This window comes from Gossypium hirsutum, chromosome A09 (genome assembly GCF_007990345.1).
Source record: "Gossypium hirsutum isolate 1008001.06 chromosome A09, Gossypium_hirsutum_v2.1, whole genome shotgun sequence".
In the NCBI taxonomy this organism is placed as follows: domain Eukaryota; kingdom Viridiplantae; phylum Streptophyta; class Magnoliopsida; order Malvales; family Malvaceae; genus Gossypium; species Gossypium hirsutum.
This window is the reverse complement of record NC_053432.1, coordinates 31,847,147-31,871,434: the sequence shown is the minus strand read 5'-3', so window position 1 is coordinate 31,871,434 and position 24,288 is coordinate 31,847,147. Positions and strand designations below refer to the sequence as shown.

The 24,288-nt window shown below is 33.5% G+C and overlaps 1 protein-coding gene across 2 annotated transcripts; it reads left to right on the top strand.

Annotated features, from left to right (window-relative positions):
* Positions 1–13,256: 13,256 nt before the first annotated feature.
* LOC107888834 (ACT domain-containing protein ACR6) lies at positions 13,257–15,964 on the top strand. Of its 2 annotated transcripts, XM_041077770.1 has the most exons (8): positions 13,297–13,612; positions 13,834–13,879; positions 13,961–14,075; positions 14,158–14,225; positions 14,313–14,918; positions 15,140–15,244; positions 15,353–15,467; positions 15,551–15,964. In XM_041077770.1, the coding sequence occupies exons 1-8, from the start codon at positions 13,566–13,568 to the stop codon at positions 15,580–15,582; spliced, it is 1,134 nt and encodes a 377-aa protein (XP_040933704.1). In that variant the 5' UTR covers positions 13,297–13,565; the 3' UTR covers positions 15,583–15,964. The 2 variants fall into 2 exon arrangements, with proteins under 2 accessions (XP_016668557.1, XP_040933704.1); XM_016813068.2 differs by having other exon boundaries at positions 13,257–13,612; positions 15,353–15,964.
* Positions 15,965–24,288: the final 8,324 nt, after the last annotated feature.

The following is a 24,288-nucleotide window of genomic DNA, read 5'->3' as shown; positions in this document are numbered from 1 at the left end:
TATCTCTAGGTGTGCAACCAACTCCACTTAATTATGACAAATTTACTCTTAGACAGGGTCTATTCCTCCTCTGAATAAGAGCTTAACTTGAATCAATATCCTGGAATATCAAAACAAGAATTAAGAACACATAATTATGAACAAGTCAAATATTTATCATACAATTTAGATAATAATAACAAGATCTGTCTTAGGTTTCATTCCCCTTAGGCATTTAGGGGTTTTACTTCATACTAATGAAAGAAAACATCTTAAAAGAATAACAAAACATAAGAAAACCCAAAAATCCTGAGGGAATTTGAATGGAGATCTTCAGTCTTGATGGTGAATCCGGCTTCTGAGATGGATCGATCGGCTTTCCTTGAGCAATTTCATGCTTCCTCCAGTCCGTCCCCCTTCCTAAGTGCCTCCTCAAGTGTTTAAATATGCTTTGGAATGCCTAAGAGCCCTCAAAATTGGCCTTTTCCGAATTGGACTAAACTTGGGTTCGGCAGGGACACGATCGTGTGACACGCCCGTGTGCAATTACTGAAGGCCGTGGTCAAGGCTGTTATCCACCAGTGTAAGTCGTGCTTCGATCCTGCCAATTTGACACGGCCGTGTGACACGCCCGTGTGAGGAAGTCCAGGCCATGTTGTTTTCCCATATGGGTCCATTTTCTCCATTTTTGGCCCGTTTGTCGCTCTTTTTACTCTCCTATGCTCTCCTAAGTATAAAACATGAAATTAAAGGATTAGGAGCATCGAATTCACCAAATCTAAGGAGAAACCATCCATAAATGCGTTAGGCGTGGGGTCAAAATATGTATAAATTACGGTTTATCAGAATGAAACCTAAGATGAATCTTGTTATTATTATCTGAATTGTATGATAAATATTTGACTTGTTCTTAATTATGTGTTCTTAATTCTTTTTTTAATATTCCAGGATGCTAATTTAAGTTAATGCGCTTATTCAGAGGCGCAAAAGTCTTCGTCTAAGAGTAAATTTGTCATAATTAAGCGGAGTTGATTGCACGCCTAGAGATAGGGTGACAAGATCTTGCCGAATTAGGGTGAAACCTAATAAGAGAGTCCATAGATCGAGTTAATGCAACACTAGGGTGTTAATTAGAAAGAGATTTCAATTAATCAACCTAGGGTTAGACGTTATTAGTCTCGAGAAAGATAATAATATAACTTAGGGATTTTTATGGATCAAATGAATAAGTCGTCTGATTCAGAGTTAAATAACAAGTGAAGTCTAGGTGGATATTTCCTTAAGTATTGTCTTAATCAATCGAGTTTTCCCAAAAGCTTTTCCCAAATTTTCTCTCTGTGCACCCTTAGTTTAGTTAATTAGTTTAGATAAATAAATCCCTTAATTTTTAGGCTAGATAATAAAAAGAAAGCAATTACTAGTACTCTTGGTTCCTTTGGGTTCGACAATCCGGTCTTGCTAAAGGTATACTACTATTCGATAGGTACACTTGCATTCATCGTAATAATAGTTAGTTTCAAGAATGATTAATTATAAATTTTTAAAACCTGTCACAAATATCACGTATCACTAAACTTCAAAAATAATTATTTTTTGCATAAATCTTGCAAAACAATTCGTAGATGTTCAGCATGCTCGGATTCATCCCGTGAATAAACCAAAATATCATCGATGAAAACCCTAACAAATCGATATAGATACTATTTGAAAATTTTGTTCATCATATCCATAAATACTATAGGCACATTGGTTAAACCAAACAGCATCACTAAAAATTCATAATGTCAGAACCTGGTTCTGAATGCAGTTTTCGGCACATCCAAATCTTTAACTAGCAACTGAGAGTAGCTAAAACGAAGATCAATCTTTGAAAATGTTGTTGCACCTTTCAACTAGTCAAATAGATCATCAATGCATAGTAATAGATATTTTTTCTTTATCGTCACTTTGTTGAGTTGTCGATAATCGATACACAACCGCATAGATCTATCTTTCTTCCTGACGAATAAAACAGGAGCACCCCAAGAAGAAAAGCTAGGTCGAGCAAAGCCTCTATCTGTCAACTCTTGCAGTTGTGCTTTCAACTCTTTCAATTCGGTATGGTGCTATAGATATCGGGGATGTTTCCGACATTAATTCAGTTCCAAACTGAACCTCTCGAGTTAGAGGTAGCCCGGGCAACTCTTATGGAAATACATTTGAGAATTCACATACCACCAGAACCGAAGCTAGTTTTGTTTCTGAAATTTGGAGCCAACTATATAAGCAAGATATGCTTCACAACACTTTTTAACATATTTCTATGCAATCGTAACATAGATTAAACTAGATGTACCATCCAACCTGTCTGATTCAATTCGAATCCCCCTACCATTCTAACATTTTAGCATGATATATTTTCATCTATAATTCACAATAGCATTATGCTATGTTAACCAGTCCATTCCCAGAATCACATCAAATTCATCAAAAGGTAATAGCAGCAAACTAGCAAGAAAGTAGTAACCCATAATTTTCAGTGAGCAAGACCTACATAACTGATTAACTAGAACACTACCGACCCAAAGGATTTGTAACTCTAATAGTATATTCAGTGAATTCAATAGGTATTTTCTTTTTGTTTACTAATGTAGTGTATATGTACGAATGAGATGATCCAGGGTCAACCAATGCATATACATTAATATCAAAGAGAGAAAAGGTACTCGCAATAACATTTGGAGCTGTAGCTTCTTCTCGAGCCCAGATTGCATACGTTCTAGTTAGTGTTCTTTCTTCTGACCGTTCATACATCTTGTTATTCTTTCTTCTACGGAAAGTAGTATTTCTAGCATTTCCAGATCTTCTACCCTTACGAGAGGTTGCTTCGACTTTATTTGATTTATTCCCAAAATCGCTTTGTTTCTTGGGACAATTACAGAGAAAATGGTCAGTAGCTCCACAACGAAAACAAGCTCCCAATTTTGATCAACACTCACAAAAGTGTCTTTTATTATAATCATTACACATTGGGATGGTTCTCTCCACATTTCTTACACTTTCAACACTCGCTACTGGAGCATTGACTATTTGGAAAATGCTTTGTCCAGATTTCTCTCTGTTAACAAATTCTGAAGGAGTGACTGACCAACTTGTGTCATTTTTAAATTTCTTTGAGGGAGATGGCTAAGCAAGCTTGAACGACCCTCTCTTATTATAGTCTCTGAATCTTGAATCTGATTGTCATTTACTTTTTACAAATCTCTTCAACCTTCAGTGCTCGTTCAGATAATTCTACAAATTCTCGTAACTTTAGTGCTGCTACAGCCAACTGGATCTCATCGTTTAATCCATCTTCAAATCTGATACACATTTCCTCCCCGGTCGATACAATGTTACGAGCATACTTGCTTAATTGCATAAATTCTCGTTCATATTCAGCTACAGTTTGATTTCCTTGCTTTAATTTGAGAAATTCTTTCTTTTTCTGATCGATAAACAATTGGCTTACATATTTTTTCTTGAATTCAGTATGGAAAAAATCTCAATTAATTCGATCATTCGATTACTTAAAGTATCCCACCAAAAATATGCCTCGTCTTTCAGTAAAGACACTGCGCATCTCAAACAATCTTCAAGGGTGTACAATAATTCTACAAAAACTCTCTTTGTATTTAATAGCCAGTACTCAGCTTTTGACTAATCATCAACTACCTTACCTCTGAACTCTTCCGCTCCATATTTCCAAACTTTATCTACGGATACTCGAGTAACCAACATCGATACAGGGGTGGTAGTATTCAGGGGTGCCAGAGGAGGCACAAGAGAGGGTGGAGGAAGTGGAATAGCCATATTTGCTTGCTTAAAGTCATTGAATCATTGGTTCATCATTCCCATAAACATATGTTTCATTTTATCACCAACCGATTGAGGAATAGGAGAAGTGTTACTTGCCTCTAGATTCGAAGCTTGAACATTACTTTCAGCTTCGTCAACTATAGCTCAATTAGATTCTGTTGACATCTAAATCTATAAGAAACAAATTGTTAGAACGAATCAAACGCATCACACTATCACAGGGTATATTTGACATGTATATACTAATTCCTATTTCGCTACGTTAGTCCTAGAATCGACTAAACTATAGTTCTGATACCAATAAATGTAACATCCCTAACCCGTATCCGTCTCCAGAATAGGGTTACGGAGTATTACCAGAGTTTTCAAATCAAATGAGCATAAATTTCAAACTTTTCAAATCATATCAATAAACACTTAAAACCAATTCAAAACATGCCTATTGTTCCTTAAATAAGCCCTCCAAACCCTAAATACGTGTTAGAAACAAGTCAGGACTACAACAGAAACTCAGAGAATATTTCAGAAAACATTAAAAATTTTCAACACTACAGGAGCCACACGGCTGTGTGACCAGGACGTATGACTCACACGACCAAGAGACATGCACGTGTCTCAGGCCATGTGGGCATACGAAGTAGGAACACACGGTCGTGGCCCAACTCATGTCTGTGCCTGTGTAACTCACTAACTTGGGTCACACAGCCAAGCCACATGCCCGTGTACCAGGCCGTGTACCCTTCGAAGTAACTTCACATGCCCGTGTACCAGACCATGTGCTAGACCGTATAACAACCTGACTTACAACCCTTTGAAAGTTACAGGAGACACACGGTCATGTCGCCTGATTGTGTGTCACTCATGACTAAGACACACATTCGTGTCTCTTCTCGTTTGGACAAAAATAGGTCATTTTACAAGCCATTTTTCTCTCCCCAAACTAGCATGTACCTATATGTACTTTTGCACCAATTTTCAAGCCATCATAAGATACCAAATTCACGCATAATCAAACTAACCAAGCATGATTTAAACACATCCAATCACTATGCCCATAGGCACCTCAATCAGAATATCATTACATATACGATTAGATACTTGAATTTTTGCCAAGATGTTCACTAACTTCAAACTAAGTTTAAATCTTCACATGCCATTTGATTTACCAAGCAAACACAAACCATTTGGTACCAAAAATGCCATTTTAAACAAGCACCAAATGACCATATAAGTCATACATACTAAAATACCAATCCACCATAAATTTATCATATGACAAGTTATTGCATCCTTATCATCTTATCAAGTTAAAAGATACATATATAAACAAATAAATTAGTAGTACATTATTATACCAAAATTATCTAAACACTTATACATATATACTTATAGCCATATATACATGCCACAATCCCAAAAGAGTTCAAAAGCTACTAATGGTTATGGATAAAATCACATACCAGAGTGGAAATTGTATAAAATTAGTATGGATTTTGTATCAAGACTTCCTCCCAGTCCTTCAAAGAAGAATCCAATTTGAGTTATAGTGGATCGGCTCACTAAATCAACTCATTTTATATTATTACACATCACTTATTCATTGGAAAAGTTAGCTGAGCTTTATGTCTCTGAGATAATATGCCTTTTTGGAATTCCATCTTCCATAATCTCAAACAGATATCCAAGATTTACATCAAGATTTTGGAGACAAATGTAAGGATTGTTGGGAACCAAGTTGCAATTTAGTACTATCTTTCATCCTCAGATAGATGCATAATCTGGAAGAGTCATTCAAGTCCTAAAAGATATGTTAAGAAGTTGTATGATTGACTTTGGGCTAAATTGGGAAAGATATCTTCCCTTGGCAGAATTTGCGTATAATAACAATAGTCATGCCAGTTTCGGTATGTCACCATTTGAAGCTCTATATGGATGAAAATGCAAAACCCCTACATGTTGGATGGAGCTCAGTGAAAGGAAATTGGTAGGTACCGAGTTAGTTCAAGAAACAAAAGAAAAAGTCTTTGTCATTTGTAATCATCTGAAATGTAACACCCCTTACCCGTATCCGAGGCCGGGCTAAGGTACGAGGTGTTACTAGACAAACATACAAACATTATACTAAAATACGAGCCATAAAATTTTATTCATATTTCAAAGCGTTCATTCTCTTACACATAGTCCCTTATTTGAGTCTACGGAGCCCAAAACATACTTTAGAAAGGGTTTGGGACTAAACCGAGAACTTACAAAAATCTTGGAAATTTCATGCTTTAAGGCTCCACACGCCCGTGTCCCAAAGTCATGTTCCATACACGGCTGAGACACATGGTCGTGTCTCTGCCTGTGTGGAATATACCTAGGCTATTTTCCAAGCTTTGGTCAACCTTGATCTCTTACACACTTATACAAAATCAAAAGCATATAACATGGTATTCATTTAATGATTAAACATCCTCAATTAAACCACAAACATAGCATTTGTATGTCATCATACATGTGTCTCTCATACTCATTTTACCTTGTTCATTATAGTACCACTTATACATTTATACCAAGATTATCATCTTACCAAATATATTCAGCTTAATCATCAAGCATTCATATTTAAAGCTAGATCATATCTTTATAAAATACCATGATTCAGATGCACAGAATAACATGTTTGCCTGAAACATTTCAATTCAATTCCATACCCAACAAGCATTACATTGAGACTAGTCATATATATATATATATACATGTCATGATACATAACATTCTCTTTTTGTTTTCTTATAAACACATATCATTTATTGCATTATATCAATATTTCATATACCATAGTTTCCATGTACTCCACATATATTTATTTTCCTCCTCCTCCTCTCCATTCCACATCCTTAATGTATATAGCATTCTTGTAAGTACGATTTCACAATTTACTAATAAATGTTCACATCAAACTGTCCACACGAGTCATAGTCACTTAATTATTTATAATTCGAGCTATAGAGCTCCAAATTAAGATCCGTAAATTTCTCATGAAACTAGACTCACATATATTTCCACCATAAAATTTTCATAATTTTTGGTTTAGCCAATTGGTACAGTTTATTCATTAAAATTTCCCTTGTTTCACTTTTTGACAGTTCTGACCTCTCTTCACTAAAAAATAATTATCTCATAGTACAGAACTCGGATAATGTTCTTGTTGATTTATCTTGAAAATAGACTCATTATGGATTTTAAAAATATAATTTTGAGCCTCTAATTACTTTTTTCCAAATTTTTGTGATTTTCCAAATTCAGAACAGGGGATCACGTAATCATTCTGAATCAATCTCACAAAAACATAAATATCTCAAAATATAGAACTCCTTTGCTTCCTATGTTTCTTTTATATGAAAATAGACTCATTAAGATTTAATTTGATATCTCATCCAGTCTCTGATTCAATTTATACTATTTTTGATGATTTTTCAAAATCACGTCACTGCTACTGTCCAAAACAGTTTTATTGCTAATTCACTATTTCACACTTTCTTCATATTAACCTCATTTTAACATACATATCACAAATCATTTTCACCACATTTCATACATCACAAGTATAGGCCCATGATCACAAGGTCACCATAAAATCATCCTCATGTATAACTTACTTGTTTATAACCTTACCACATCCTGGTCACTTAATGAACACATCATTCACATAACCAAGTTCATGCACTTATTCATCACAAAACTCACAAAGCAATACATAGAGAGTCTTATGACTATTAGGTATTTTTACCAATTAAGCCGTTTTACTCATTTTCACTCAAAACCGAGTAGCACAAGTTGTCTAACATAATTTAAAACCTCATATTCTATCATAAAACAACAAAATAAACACATTTCACCTATGGGTATTTTTCCAAATATGAACCCTAGCTTAAATTATTGCTAGAATAAGCTTAATCAAATTACCGGGATTCCAAAAACGTAAAGAACTTGAAAAACGGGGTTAGAACGGACTTACTATTGAGCTTGGAAAGCTTGAAAACCCTAGCCATGGTTTCCCCCATGCTAATTTCGGCCTCCATGAAAAAGATGAGTAAATTTTGGCTTTATTTTCCCTTTTTTATTTATTTTAATTACCAAATGACCAAAATGCCCTTCCTTACTAAACTTTCAAAAATTCCATCCATGTCCAATTTTTGTCCATCACTTAGAAATTGGTCAAATTTCTATTTAAGACCTCCTAATTAATATTTCAAAGCAATTTCATACTAGAAACTTCTAGAATGCAAGTTTTGCAACTTATTTGATTTAGTCCCTAACTTCAAATTGAGCACTTTATGCATAGAATTTCTTCACGAAATTTTCACACAATCATGCAATCATATCATAGACCTCAAAATAATCATAAAATAATTATTTTTATCTCAGATTTTGTGGTCCCGAAACCTCTGTTCCAACTAGACCCAATTTTGGGCTATTACATGAAAGCTACCCAAGATTGCCAGAAAGCTTATGCTAATCTAAAGAGGAAAGAAATTTCATTTAAAGTTGGTGGCAAAGTGTTTTTAAAAATTTCTCATTGGAAGAAAATTATAAGGTTTGGTCAGAAAGGGAAGTTAAGCCCACATTTTATAAAACCACATGAAACTTTAGAACAAGTTGGACCAGTAGCATCCAGTTTGTGTTACCTCCAGAGTTATCGAAGATTCATAATGTGTTCCATGTATCTATGCTGAGAAGGTATCGATCAAATCCAGAACATGTTGTGCAGATCTAAGACTTAGAAGTAGAATCAAATCTGTCATATGAAGAAGAGTCTATTCATATCTTGGCAAGAAAAGTGAAAGAGCTAAGGAATAAAAGGATTCTATTGGTGAAAGTGTTATCGATGAATCATAATACAAAATAAGCTACTTGGAAAAGAGAAAGTTTAATGAAAGAGCAGTATCCTTGGCTTTTAATAAGTATGGACTTCAAGGACGAAATTTTCTAAATGGAGGAGAATTGTAACAACCCACCTGGTGGAATCTCTGTATTCGGTTACTATTTGGTTAATATATGGTAAATTACAGATAGATTTGAGTGAGTAAAGTATTTTTCCTAGCTAAGTAGAGTATTCTGAGTGATTTTCCATTTGGCGAACTCCTAGTTTTGGTGAGCTTTAGGGTTGGTAGACTCCTCTGTTAGGTATCCGTCCACCCAGATGCTTTGGACAAACTCATTAAGTTCGTAGTCATTTAGAATTATTTGTTATTTTAGTGGATAATGATTTGGTTAGTCATGCTAAGATTTAGTTAAAACTAAACTAGACTGCTGTATATGATAAGACCAAAAACTTAAGTGCACTTAATCACGGGAATCAAGAGTCGTAGTGGAAGTATCTAATTTTTCCACTAATCCTTGTCTCTGTTACTTAAGAATATAAGGATAGTATTGGTGCTTTTGAATCACCTTTACGTCTTTTTCTTCTCTCTTGAATTTCTCTAAAAAACTTATGTTTAGAAGAACTTCATCGAAAAAAAAGTTAGCAGTGTTTAGCTATCACCTACGTTAGTACCAGGTTATTGGTAATTACTGATGAACCCTTAGGTTACTATTGAAGTCATTTATGTGTTTATCGTACTACATGCATAAACATTAGAATTGTTTATGAGGAAGGAGTAAACTCTAAATTATATAGATTTTTTATAGTTGTTTATATCACCTTTTTACTTATAATTTCTATTAATCTTGGGTATTTGATATCTAATTGGGTGATTTTCATTCATATTAAGACATTAGACATAAATTAAGTGAAGTTTGCAATTGTATAGAAATAAGTTTTAATTTTGCATAATATTTGTAATATTTAAATTTGCAATTATTTGATTAACAAATACAATCCCTGTGGAGACGATAACTCTTATATTTACTTATTACTTGATAACGACTGTATATACTTGTACAAACATACGCGGGACTGCTACCTTAATCATTTTTTGTGAAATTATTTTTTGCAATTTAATATATTTTATTTTTATCTTTATTAATTGTTTTGTGATTTTCTTTTATTAACTTGTAATTTGATTCAATTTTCTTTTCCCTGAAAACAGTTGGCATCAGCCGTGGCTCTACTTCTGGCACTGCTCAAACATTCTTATAATTATTGATTGTAGATTCCAATATTCTACTTTCGAAATTCACACATAGAAGAAATATGGTTGATGCCCTTCTTTATTGTGGGTTAAATCTCTGGCTAGATTAATGAAGATTTAGAGTTTTTTATTGTTAAACATAATTATTTGTTTAAACCTTACTTTTGGTCCTTTTTAATAATTAACCTTTTAGCGAAGTAACATGATACTTGAAATAAATTATATTTTTAGCATTAAGATAAATTTAACTTTCAATGATTAAATTTTTTGTCAATTTAGCCTTTATTTTTAACTAAATTTAACTATTAATTTTTCAAAAAGAGTCAAATAAATTTTTTTACATAAATGTTGACTAAAAGATTAATTTTTTAAATGATGTTGCATGGCAACCTGCGTGGTAGTCTATGTATACTTCATGATGACGTGACACTATTTATCTTATATGTCACATCAATAAATAATTGAAATTTTATAGAAAATAAAAAATCTAAAATACCTAAAATTTTCATAAAAAAAAATCTTTAGAGGTTTTCATATTTGAAATTTAACATTTAAATTAGAATTCTCATTAAAAAATAAAAATTCAATTTTTTTTAAAAAATTGATGATCATATTTAATTTTTTTAAAAAATTAATTGTCAAATTTAATTTTAAGAAAAATAAAAACCAAATTAACTAAAAATGTAAATATTAAATAATAAAACTTTCATTCCTATGTTTTTCTAAAGAAGATGTGTCTTTCTAAAGAAGATCTTTGCTAGGTGTGAACGCATGGAAAAAGAGAGAATTTTCCTTGCCTAACTTTATAAATTATATGTCCACTTGGCGAATGGCCCAAATTGTTGTAAAAATTATTGCCCCTTGGCGCTTCAAATAGCTAAAATATGAGAATATTTTATTGATGCTGGTTGCAACTATGCTCGGTCCTCGCAATTATTTACAAAAATCAAAATCAGAATCATCACAAGTTTATATTTAACTTAGATTACTTTTCAAAACATCACATTAAATTAAATTAAATTAAATAATCCAAAAGCCGCGAACAAGTGGGGTAGACGGTTAGGCATCCTTTAGGTTTAGGTAATGCCAAGGAGCCACTCTCTTATTTCCTAGACAAATCTCATTTAAAGTGGGCTACGAATTTTCAACATGCATTGACTAAAATTTACTATTTTCTCTGTATTTTTTTATACATTTTTAATGAGTATCCTAAAGATAACTATGGAGCTTGGTTAACTATTAATAATGAAACAATGGGTAAATTACATCATTAGTCATTAAATTTTGTTATGAGTTTTTGTTTTGATTATTTAATTAAAAATTACAATTTGATCATTGAATTATTAAAAAGATTTCATTTAAGTTATTGAACTAGTCAAAAAAATATTTATCTAAGTCACTGGGTAATTAAGTTTTTTTAAGGAAAGAGTTTCACTAGCGAGCTCCAGGTGACAATTCAATAATTGGTACGGTGAATCAGTACCCATTGACGAGTAGAAGAACATACATTAGATCCAAGTAGATCTAACGTTCAATGTTGGAGATTGGAGAAAAGCCTTGTTTGAATTTTGATTCGCAGATGAGTGACGTCTAAAGTTGTTTCATGAAAAAGAACTGAATTGTCGAAGAAAAGGGGAAAGAGAGTTTTCGATTGGTGCAAACAGTGCAAATAGAGAAAGCCATATAACATCAATTTTAACAGTCCGATGACTTGAATGAAAACTTTTAAATAATTTAATGATCAAATTATAACTTCTTTTAGTTTAATGGGCAAAACAAAGACTTATACATAGTTTAGTGACCAATAGTTTAGTTTATCTTAAAATTATCAAAATTTAAAATGAATGGACAAATTATCTTATTATGTTTATTTGGTTGGAATATAAGTTATGTTGTTTGGTTGGTGGAATATAAGATTGCATAAAAGCATATTATAAATATGCCATAGCTCCTCCCAACCCATAAATAAAAAGATAATGCGTTACAGCGCACCGAAACTTACATCTTCCTATATTGGCAACAATGCCAATGCCAATCAAGCTAAAACTCAATCAATATAGAATTTATCTTTAAGCTAAAACTCAATCAATATAGAATTTATCTGTTTATTGATGAAAGTTGAAAGTTAGAATATTTTATTTTATTAATAAATACATTTATGTAATAAATTAATTTCATATTTTTTCTAAAATAAATAAATTAAAATTGAAGAAGATAATAACATACTAAAGGTTCTCTTTTCATCAAAGTGATAGAGAAAAAAATGAAAAACAACACCTTTTTTTTTATTACTAAAAATTCATTTTTTATAATCTAAGGATAAATATAATCAAAATAATAAAAAAATTGGAAAATTTTTGTTTTAGTAAATTAAATGGTCTTTTGTTTTAATTTTTTCTTTTATTTTGCTTGTAATATATGTATTATAAGCATATTTTTACAAGTTAATTGCATTGTACATCGCTAAATTATAACTTGTATTTTAAAGTGATTCTCAAATTTTAGAACATTCTAATTACATCTCTAAACTATCAAAGTTATATCAATAAGGTCCTTACATTATTAAAATCATTAACTTAATTATTAAATGAGATGTCAAATTTTATGGCATAATTTAAAATGAAAATTTAAAAAAATGAAAATTATAAAAAAAAGGAAGATGTAAAAATATTAATTTTGAAGTTTTTTAAGCTCTTAAAATGTTATATTATTCACTCTCTTTTTTTAGTTTTTTTTTAAAGTTATGTAATAATGTTCTATTTTTTTTAATTTTCATTTTAAATTATACTATAAGATTTAGCATGTTTTTTAATAGTTAAACTAACAGTTTTAATAATTAAAGTACATGGTTAATATAACATCAATAATGTAAAGGTATAACTAGAACATTCTAAAGTTTAAGAGTCAATTTAAAAGTAGAGTAATAATTTGAGGATGCCTGACCTAATTAACTCTATTTTTACCATATAATTTAAAATAGTAGATCAAAATTAATACATTAATATAAATAATATTACTATCAAAATAGAGAAAACAAAGGTTGCTTAAAACACTGAGGCTAATAAAAAATAATAAGAAGATGAAGAAGAAAATGCCGCCGAAAACACGGGCAAAAAATCTCCGACCAAACTGTAATCACCACCTGCTTGTCACCCTCCCTATTGTGATCACCACAGTTAAATACTAGATAAATAAGGAAGGTCAAAAGTACAACATTCGTCAACACGCACGAGCCTGACTACGGGCAGCAATAACGACCTTCCAACCAATCATTTATTTACAGGTCCCCAATATATTACATTTTTGGACACCTCTTTTTCTAATTTATTTATAAGCTTTCAATTATTATGTTATCCGGCTAAGATCTTAATTTTTATAGTCCTACTATTTTTATTTTCCTAACTCGTGCTTTCCTTGAATATTGGTTTCGAAAGACCTATTTTTATTTTTATTTATTTTCAATTTTGTACAGAATCATACAAAAGGAATAATAAAAGTTGCCCTTTTGGACTTCTGAGTTCTGGGATTTCTGAGCTAATCAATTTCTTCTTTGAAAAAGTTTGGTTTTCTTCTTTGGTGCTTGTGTGGTTTTTCAGCTTGGAGAAATTTGGTTTTCTTTTTTCTTGAGAAATGGATGATGAATATGCTAAGCTTATCAGAAGGGTAAACCAACCCAGGTAATTTTTCCCCGCTTTTTCTTTGTGAGATTTTCGTTTGAATTTTTTGGTTAGATTTTTTTGAGTTCTCCCCCTCCCCCTTGCTGTTTTGGATGAAGAAATTGAAGAAGATTAGAGTTTGTTCATATATTTTTTCATAAAAAACTGAAGCAAATTTGGCATGTTGTATTCATGTCTCTTAATTGCTTTTAATTTGAGATGTATGGTTTTTGTTGTTGCAGAGTGGTGATTGACAATAATGCTTGTGAGGATGCCACAGTTATCCAGGTAAAAAGCTTAAGTAGCTTGAATTATGATATATGGGTAACTAGTTCCTTATATTTGGATATTGGGGAACTTTCTCTTCAGGTTGACAGTGTCAACAAACATGGGATTCTCCTGGAAGTAGTTCAAGTGCTTACTGATATGAATCTTACAATAAGAAAAGCATACATAGCATCTGATGGAGGATGGTTTATGGATGGTAAAACTTTTCTCTTAAAAACACTCTTCAATTTATACTCAACATACACTGATTTCTTTTAGTATTGTTTCTCATGTTTCAGTTTTCAATGTTGTTGACAATGATGGCAACAAAATCAGAGATAAAGAAATTATTGACTATATTCAAAGGGTAAGAAATAAGAACCTACCTCATGTTACTCTTTTGGCCTTTACAGATTTTTAACTATTTTTCACCTTAAATTTTAATTTTTTACAGAGAATCGAAACTAGTGCGGGCTTTGTATCATCACGGAGAGGCTCCGTAGGTGTAATGCCATCAGAAGAGCATACATCAATTGAACTTGCAGGGACTGATAGGCCTGGTTTATTATCTGAAGTATGTGCAGTCCTTGCGGACCTGCGTTGCAATGTTGTAAATGCCGAGATTTGGACCCATAACACCCGTGCTGCAGCTGTGGTTCATGTGACAGATGATTCGACAGGCTGTGCAATCACCGACCTGAAACGTCTCTTGATGATAAAGGACTTGCTTTGTAATGTTCTCAAAGGAAATGATGACTTGAAAACAGCAAAAACAATGCTTTCAGCTCCGGGTGTCATGCATAGGGAGCGAAGGTTGCATCAAATCATGTTTGCAGATAGGGACTACGAAAGGGTGGAAAGAACTGGAGTCAGGGCAGTCGAAGAGAGGAGCTCGAGACCCCAAGTTAATCTGTTGAATATTGAGAAAGATTACACTGTTATTACCATGAGGGCAAAAGATAGGCCAAAACTACTGTTTGATATTATCTGCACTCTTACAGATATGCAATATGTTGTTTTTCATGGAATGGTCAACACAACGAGGATGGACGCTAATCAGGTGAGATAGTTCTTTTACCATTTTAATGTGATGGCAGTCCTATCAGCCACTGATATATATATTGATCAACTTGCTGATGCAATATTGAAGCAATTGGTGTAAGATGAAGCTGACATTGTAATCCATTTTGTGTTGGAATTCTACTCAGTTGAGCACAAGTTGATATGCTTAGAATTGTAGATTCGACAGTGTTAATGGCATCAGCTTTTTTGTCTTTGTAGGAATTTTATATCCGACATGTAGACGGGCTCCCGATCAGTTCGGAAGCAGAGCGTGTCCGTGTTATACAATGTCTTGAAGCAGCCATCGAGAGGAGAGCATCTGAGGTATAGGAAACCATCTCTGTGTCACCTTACACAAGAATGAAACTTTTGATTATGACAATCTGAACATAGTGTCCTTGATGTTATACCCTGCAACATTTCATGGTACAGGGGCTGGAGCTAGAATTGTGCACAGAAGACAGGCTTGGACTACTGTCCGATATTACCCGGATTTTCCGGGAAAACAGCTTGTGCATCAAGAGAGCATTAATCTCGACGAAAGGTGGTAAGGCCAAGGACACCTTCTATGTCACGGATATGACTGGAAATTCGGTCGATCCCAAGATTATTGATTCAATCTGTCGACAGATAGGCCGGAGTGCGCTGCAGGTGAAACATAATAGATCAAGTCTTGCACCAAAACCACCTCATCAAGAGACAACAATGAGTTATTTGTTCGGGAACTTGTTCAAAGCACGTACTTTTCAGAATTTCAAGCTAATCAGATCTTACTCATGATTTCTATCCCTGTATAGTCTTCCTCTATTGGATGAAGATATGAAGTCAAAAGATATAGATGGGGAGCAAGAACAAGTCTCCCTTGCATAGTTACCAATATACTGATACACTGAAAGTTTCTGGTGGTGGTTGTGTATCTTTCATTATATCACTTGTAAGTAACATCTGTACAAAATGAATGTTTGCATGGATTGTTCATAAGATGCAAGTTTGTATAGAAAGTCGACTAGGTGAATAAGAAAATCAAAATAAATTTCTTCTGGATCTTATTGTGTACATTAATTAAGCATTGTTTTTATCTTTGTACCCTTGAAATGATTTCAGGGAAAAACACATAATAAAATTTGATTTTACAAATTTGCATTAAGTTGTCCCAAGCAAGGAGAATGAATGCACACTCTCAAATTTGGGTGCTCTTAGTTAGGACAACTTATTTAGGGTTTTTACTGAAGAAGGAAGAAAAGGATTGAAAAGAAAGGAAATATGGAAGGAAGTAAAGGTAAAAAAATACATTGGTATTATTTAAATACTATAAATTTATTTTAGAAAAAAGAAATTTATTATATATTTATATTATTTTTTTATAGTTTTATAATTTGTTTTATGTAAATTTTACTAAGTTCATTTATCATATTGTATTTTAAATTTTTTTCATGTTGCGTTTGTATAAAGTTTTAATTTAACTAATATTTTGTATAGTTTACAATAGTCTTCAATTTAGAAAAAAAATTGTGTTCATTTTGTTTTTATTTTTATTTATAAATATATTTGCACAATTTTGTCACGGGGATTGAATTTGAAACGAAAATTGTATGTTTCAATCATTATAAATTTATAAAAAATAATATTACACATTAATAACTAATTTTAATTAAATTTTAATATATTGATATATTTTTGTCTTGTTCAATTTACTTTCTTATGTGTACCATGTTTTAATTTTTTTCAATGTTATATCTCAATTAATTTCATATTTAAATATTTTCTATAATAATTTCATTTTAATTTTAAATATATTTTAATCTATTCTTTTTGATGTATATGTTCTAGTAAACTGTAAATTTGTAATTTAAAGTGATGCTCAAGATTTTAAAGCCCCGTGATGGGCTTTTGACAACTTTAATGCAGCATTGACATTATGTAATTTTTAGTCACCATTGGCATTATGCAATTTTTAGTGGTCCACTTCGATAATTATTATTTTTAACTCAGAACTATCAATTAAATTTTAATTTAGTAAAATCAAATTCTACTTGTTAGCACGTTTTCCTCTATTTGTGTTAACATATTTCTTTTCTTTACCTTTTTGTATCGAGTTGTCCTTGTTTTTTTTGTGTGTGTTTTCTTGTTTTTAAATAGCGGCAGTGGAAGAGATCTTGCTGATTTGTCCATTGGGGAGAAGGAGGAGGTGGTGGCCATACCACTTGGTTTGGGAGAACTAGGTGGTGGGGTGTCTTATGAGCATTGTTTTATAGGCATCTTTCTAACTTCCAGTGTGATTAAATTCCCATCGATGAAGGTGACTTTGGTGAATTTATGGCACCTGGTTGGAGGTATTTCATTTTCTGATTTGAATGAAGGCCGCTATCTCTTTTGATTGTAGCATAAGATGGATGCGGATAGAATTGAGGCTGGTGGTTTGTGGACTTTTAACTCTCATCTCCTTCTTATGCATCGTTTGTAGGGTGGGGAAGATCCTATGGCTGTTCCTTTGGTTACTGTTGATTTTTGGGTTTTAGTCATTGACTTGCCTTATAGATTCATGTCGGAGTTGATAGCGCAGCAGTTGGGTAATTTTGTTGGCTAGTTCCTTGAGTACGATGTAAAAGCAATTTTGTTGTGATATAGGGGGCCATAAGGATTAGGGCTCATATTGATATTTGAAGGCCATTTTGTTGTGATATAGGGGGCAATAAGGATTAAGGCTCATATTGATATTCGAAGTCCATTGAAGCTGAAGAAGAAGGTAGTATTGGCCAACAAGAGATAGGTTTATGTGTGGTTTGAGTACGAAAAGCTTTCTCTTTTCTGGCCATGAGGGAAAGTTTTTGTCCCATTTAGGTTCTCCACGACAAACAGGATTTAGAGTTCAGGTGGGACATCTCCCTTAGAGCGTCAACCAGGCGAGTGGTGGTGCCGACTAGTATTTGGTTGAGGAAGGATGACAACTCTCGTGTTCTAGTTTCTACGGTGAGGAATCCTGAGATTGTGATGATTAGGGAGATGATGTCGAATTTGCCTCCATTGAATTTTGGTGCTAATCGGGGTGATGGGCAGGTTAGGGGTTCTATTAAATTGGGTAAGTCTGATTGCACTTTATCCGTGGGTTGAGTCGTGGAGCTTCAAATGGGTCGATTGGTGGAATAATCAGGTCATGTAGAATTGGGCCTCCAGGTATGGATTTGGATAAAGAGATGGGCACTGTAGGGGTGGATACACCAATAATGCATATAAAAGTTTGAAGCGTTCCCAGATTCAACCGAAGGAGTCAGGAGAGTGTAGTTTTTTGGTATCAATGGATGCAAATTCTTCATTATCGGCAGGCCTGGATCAGCATGTGTAACAACCCGTTAAATCAGAATAGTGGTTTCGAGACCACAAATCTAAAGTAGAAATATTCACTTTATTACTATTTTAAGGTCTATAATATGATAGAATAATTGGGTGAAAATTTCGTTAAGAAATTTTATTGATTGAGTACTCAATTTGACTAGAAGGACTAAATTGCAATAGGTGCAAAACTTGAATTCTATAAGTTAAAGGTGTCTAATTACCATGAAATTTTAATTGGAAGTCCTTACTTGGTAATTAGACCATTATATTTTTGGGTGGACAAAAATGGATAAGGTTAGGTGAAATTTTAAAGTTATGCAATAAGGGCATTTTAGTAATTTGATAAATAAAGACAAATTAACCAAATAAAAGATGTCCATCTTCTTCAATTTAGTCCCCCTAGTCAAATTTTTGAAGAGAAGCTATAGCTAAGGTTTGGCCAACTTTCAAGCTCGATTTTAAGTCCGTTCTTGTCCCGTTTTTAATGATTTCTATATTTTTGTGAATATTGTAACTTGATCTAGCTATTCCAAGGACTAATTTGAAAGAAAGTTAAAGTTTAAAATTTTACCCATGTTGGATGTGTTTTTATTTTGATGTTTGATGATAGAAAATGCATGTTTGTTGTTAGATAAACAACATTTGTAAAGTGAATTTCGATAAAAACGTTAAATAGGGACTTATTTGTAAAAAGGTTATAAAATGTGTAGAAAAGTGTGAATAAAAGAAAAATGTAGGCTATTATGAATACAAGTAATATTTGGCTAGGCTTGGGTAGTGATGAAATTGAATGAAATTCATTTTCCGAGCCTAGGGACTAAATTGTAAATTGTTGAAATGTTAAGGGCGAAAATGTAATTTTTCCTTGGACTGAATTGAATAACTTGATGATTAAATGAGTTAAATGTGGTATTATAGATGAAGAAAACGAAGTTCGGATCTAGATCGGGGGGAAAATAAAATAATTGACAAATAGATCCCTTTTTGTCGTTTTTGTATTCGAGGTAAATTCGTATGTAAATAAGCTTTATTATAATTGTATTTTAAACGCTTTAATTTTGTATGAATTGTGTAAATGACTCTACAGATATGTTCGGCGACGTTTTGGCAAGCGAGAAATCCCAATCGAACCTTAGGAATAGATTAGGATACAAGTGACATGTCATTAGGGTATTATGTTATGTGATCCGGGTGCTGGTCTTGTACGTCCTACTGGTGGCTGGGTATACAGGCATATGTTGCGGTTACTTGGTAGCGTGTCTGAGTAGCACCATGTAGCTACGTCTTGACTGACAGCTTGTGTGATCAGGCCCGTTGATGGCTCAAGAGCGAGCATATATGTGTAATGAGATAGAGGTAGCAATGGCTACATATGTGACACCTTGTGTGCAAAGTTTCCCGAATATCCGATATTATTATTCTGAGTGGTTCATTGGGTATGCCAACGATGAGAATAAGTATGAAATTTTACGAGATGGTACAGGTAAGTACATAAAGCTTATGATTATTAAATTCATGAAATGATGATTTCAAGGTGAGTTTGTGATGGAATGAATTATGGTCATGAGTATAACAGCCCGATTTTGGGGCTAGTCGAAACAATGGTTTCAAGACCACGAATCTGACGCAATCTAATTTGTTTTTATTATATTTTTATGGTCTACAGTTTCACGGAATGATTTCATGGAAATTTCGTTCGAAAATTTTGACGTTTGCGCACTCAATTTAGTCAAAAGGACTAAATCGTAAATAGTGAAAAGTTGAGTTCTACATGTTAAAGGTGTCCAATTGCTATGAGATTTTAAATTAGAGGTCCTTATATGATAATTAGACCATTTGTTAAGTTAGTGGACAAAAATGGACATGGTGAGATAAAATTTTAAAGTTTGGCATTTTGGTCATTTAGTAAATAAAAGAATAAAAAGGGAAAATAAAGTAAACATTTGTTCGTATTCTCCAACCCTTGGCTGAAATTTTCAAGCTCTTCATAGCTAGGGTGTTGTCATCTTTCAAGGTTGATTGTAAATACATCCTAGCCCCGTTTTTAATGCTCTTTACGTTTTTGAAGTCGTATTCACCCTTTCTTTCCATTTCTACCATTATTTTGAAGTAGGGTTCATATTTAAAAATTTACCCATGCATGACATGCATGTATTTTGATGTTTTATGGAAGATATTGTATGTTTAAGGTGTTATAAACAACTTTTACTAAGTGATTTTTCATGAAAATACCTAAAAAAAACCTATTTGTAAAAAGTTGTAAAATGGGTAGTAAAAATCTTATTTGATAAAAAAATGTAGGCTGATATGAGCATGTTTATGGTTTGGCTAGGCTTAGGTAACAAAGAAATTGAATACATTTCATTTTAAGACTAATTTGTAAAAATGTTAAACTTTAGGGGTGAAAAGGTAATTTTTCCATAATGTGATGTTTGGAATAATTTGAGTAATATGAATATTAAAAAAGCTAAATTTGTTATTATAGATCAAGAAAAATGAAGTTCGGACCTTAATTGGGGAAAGAATAAGGTGTTTAACGATTAAAATCCTTATCTACTATTTTTGGTACCGAGGTAAGTTCGTATGTAAATAATGTATTGTTTATTTATGCTTTAAATACTTTAATACTGTATGAATTTATGACATTAGGAATATTTAGGATACAAATGTCATGACATTAGCATTAGTTGAGATTATGTGTAAGACAATATTTGGGATATGGCATCGATATGAGATTTCGTGTAAGACCATAGCTCGGCTGTTGGCATTGATATGAGATCCCATGTAAGACCATATCTGGATATGACATTGGTATGGTACTATGTGTGTGAGATATCCCGAGTATCTTTTAGTATTCTAAGTGGTTCAACGGGAAAATTAACGTCCATGTTAAAGTTATGAAAGATTATGGTATGTTGTGAAAGACAATGGTATGTTGCAAGTTGGTACAGGTATTTACACAAAACTTATGCTTAATGAGCTACATATGTGATGAACCTTTGGATTGGTTCGATTGAGAAAGTTATGATGTTAATATTTTAAATACATCTATGCTAAGGTTGATTATGAATTCACAATGACATTTATGTTAATTTACTTTATGTTAAATCTATGTTAAACTATGTTTATGATGCCTATTATTTGCATAGGAACTTACTAAGCTTTAAAGCTTACCCCCTTTCTTTTTCCCTTATCTTATGGTGTCACCAAGCTAGCTCGGGGGTCGAAGACGGTCGGAGATCCATTCACATTATCAAATTATCATTTTGGGTACTTATGATTACATTATTTTGAGTTATGGCAAGTATAAGAACTTAGTCACTATGTTATATGTCATATTCGATTTGGCCAAATGTGTTGCCTTATAATGGTTGATGATTCATTTTCTAAATGGCCATTGAAATTGGCTAATATTGGTTAGGTATATATGAATATGAAGATGTCTTTCATGGATGTGAATTTTGCATGGTTTGAGATGATAAATGTGAGATGCTGCATGCGATAGAAAATAGCATGTAGTTCATGTATTGATGACTTGGTTGTGGTTGAATTGGTTGTGTGTATATGCTTGGATTGTTGTTGCTTGTCATTGTGTAGGACGGTGCAAGTAAGGGTGACAAAATGGCTTAGTAAATAGCCTTATTTTTGTCCACACGGGTAGACACACGGGCGTGTGTCTAGACCGTTTGTGACACACGGCTTGCCTTATAGGTGTATGATCCGGTCGTGTGTCCCCTGTATCTTGAATTTTTAGCTTCAAATTGGCCACATAAGCAGAGACACAGTCGTGTGTCTCAACCGTGCGAAGGACACAACCCAGGGACATTGGCGGGTGCCTAGGGCATTTGAAGCCTGCACCTATTTTATGAAAAATTTTGAAAATTAAATCGCCTACATAGCCTAAGCACACTGGTGTGTGACTTGGTCGTGTGATTTTAATTTGTTGATGATGTCATAAATAGAGAGTTACACAGGTTAAGGACACGGGCGTGTGTGACCACATGGCCTACCCACATGGGCATGTCCTAAGCTACACAGGCGTGTAATTGATGTGTGGATGACTTGGTTGTGGTTGAATTGGTTGTGTGTATATGCTTGAATTGGTGTTGGTTATTGTTGTATAGATTGGTACAAGTAAGGGTGGCAAAATGGCTTGGTACATAGCCTTATTTTTGTCCACATGGGTAGACACATGGGCGTGTTTCTAGGCCGTGTATGACACACGGCTTGCCCTATAGGTGTGTGATCCAGCCATATGTCCCTTGTATTTCCAACTTTAGCTTAGAATTGGCCACACGAGTAGAGACACAGTCGTGTGAAGGACACGGCCCAGGGACATGGGCGTGTATCGAATGTGTGTGAAGTTTGCTCCTATTTTATGAAAATTATGAATATTAAATAGCCCACATGACCTAAGCACACAGGTGTGTGACTTTAATTTATTGATGACGTCATAAACAGAGAGTTACACAGGTTAGGGATACGGGTGTGTGTGTCCACACGACCTACCTACATAGGCATGTCCCAAATCTACACGGGCGTGTGACCCCTGTTTTGATGAAAAATTTTCTAAGTGTTGGGAAGTTTTCTAAAGTTCTCGGTCTAGTCTCAAACCACTCTTATTGTATGTTTTGGGACTCGTAGGCTCATTTTAGGGACTCTATGAATGCTTATGAAAAGTTTAAAATTTGAGTGGAAATTCATGTCCCAATTTTGAATGTTTGTTTGAGTTTAAGTCCGGTAATACCTCGTATCCTGTTTCGACATTAAATACTGGTAAAGGGTGTTACATTTAGTGGTATCAGAGCTATAATTTAGTCGATTCTCTAACTAATGTAACGTGTGTAAGAGTCTAGCTATACATGCCATAAATGAACTGTAATAGTGTGATGACTCCTAACAATTGTAAATTGTGTTTTCATATAGTAATGGATCCCAATCGAGCCGAGGCTGATGAAGTCGAAAGTAATGCGCCGGCTCCCGCTCAAGGGGCAGTGTCGTCTGATGAATGAGTCAAGGAGAAGGAGGCAGGGAAGCCTTTCTCCATATGATGAATGAGTGGTATACAGAATTTTTTCGAACAAATCCGAATACCCAACCTCTTCTACCCCCACCTTTTCCTCGATCGATTCCTGTAGCCCCACAAGGTTTGGACTTTGTAAGAATGAATAAGCCCTCGATTGATAAGATCCAAAAGCATGGGGCATTACTTTTGACTTCATCGTATGTTGTGAAAATTAACGTCTATGTTAAAGTTATGAAAGATTATGGTATGTTGTGAAAGACAATGGTATGTTGCAAGTTGGTACATGTATGTACAAAACTCATGCTTAATGAGCTCGATATGTGATGAACCCTCGGATTGGTTTGATCTAGTAAGTTATGATTAAGATTTTAAATACATCTATACTAAGCTTGATTATGAATTCACAATGACATTTATGTTAATTTACTTTATGTTAAATCTATGTTAAACTGTGTTTATGATGCTTATTATTTGCATAGGAACTTACTAAGCTTTAAAGCTTACCCTATTTCTTTTTCCTTTGTCTTATGGTGTCACCAAGCCAGCTCAGGGATCGAAGAAGGTCGGAGATCCATTCACACTATCAAATTATCATTTTGGGTACTTATGATTACATTATTTAGAGTTATGGCATGTATAGGTACTTGGTCATTTTGTTATGTGTCATATTCGATTTGGCCAAATGTGTTGGCTTATAATGGTTGATGATTCATTTTCTAAATCCCCATTGAAATTGGCTAATATTGGTTAAGTATATATGAATATGAATATGTCTTTCATGGATGTGGGTTTTTCATGCTTTGAGATGATAAGTGTGAGATGTTGTATGTGATAGAAAATAGTATGTAATTGATTTGTGGATGACTTGGTTGTGTTGAATTGGTTGTATGTATATGCTTGAATTGGTGTTTCTTGTTGTTGTGTACATTGGTGCAAGTAAGGGTGGAAAAATGGCTTGGTAAATAGCCTTGTTTTTTTCCACATGGGTAGACACACGGACGTGTGTCTA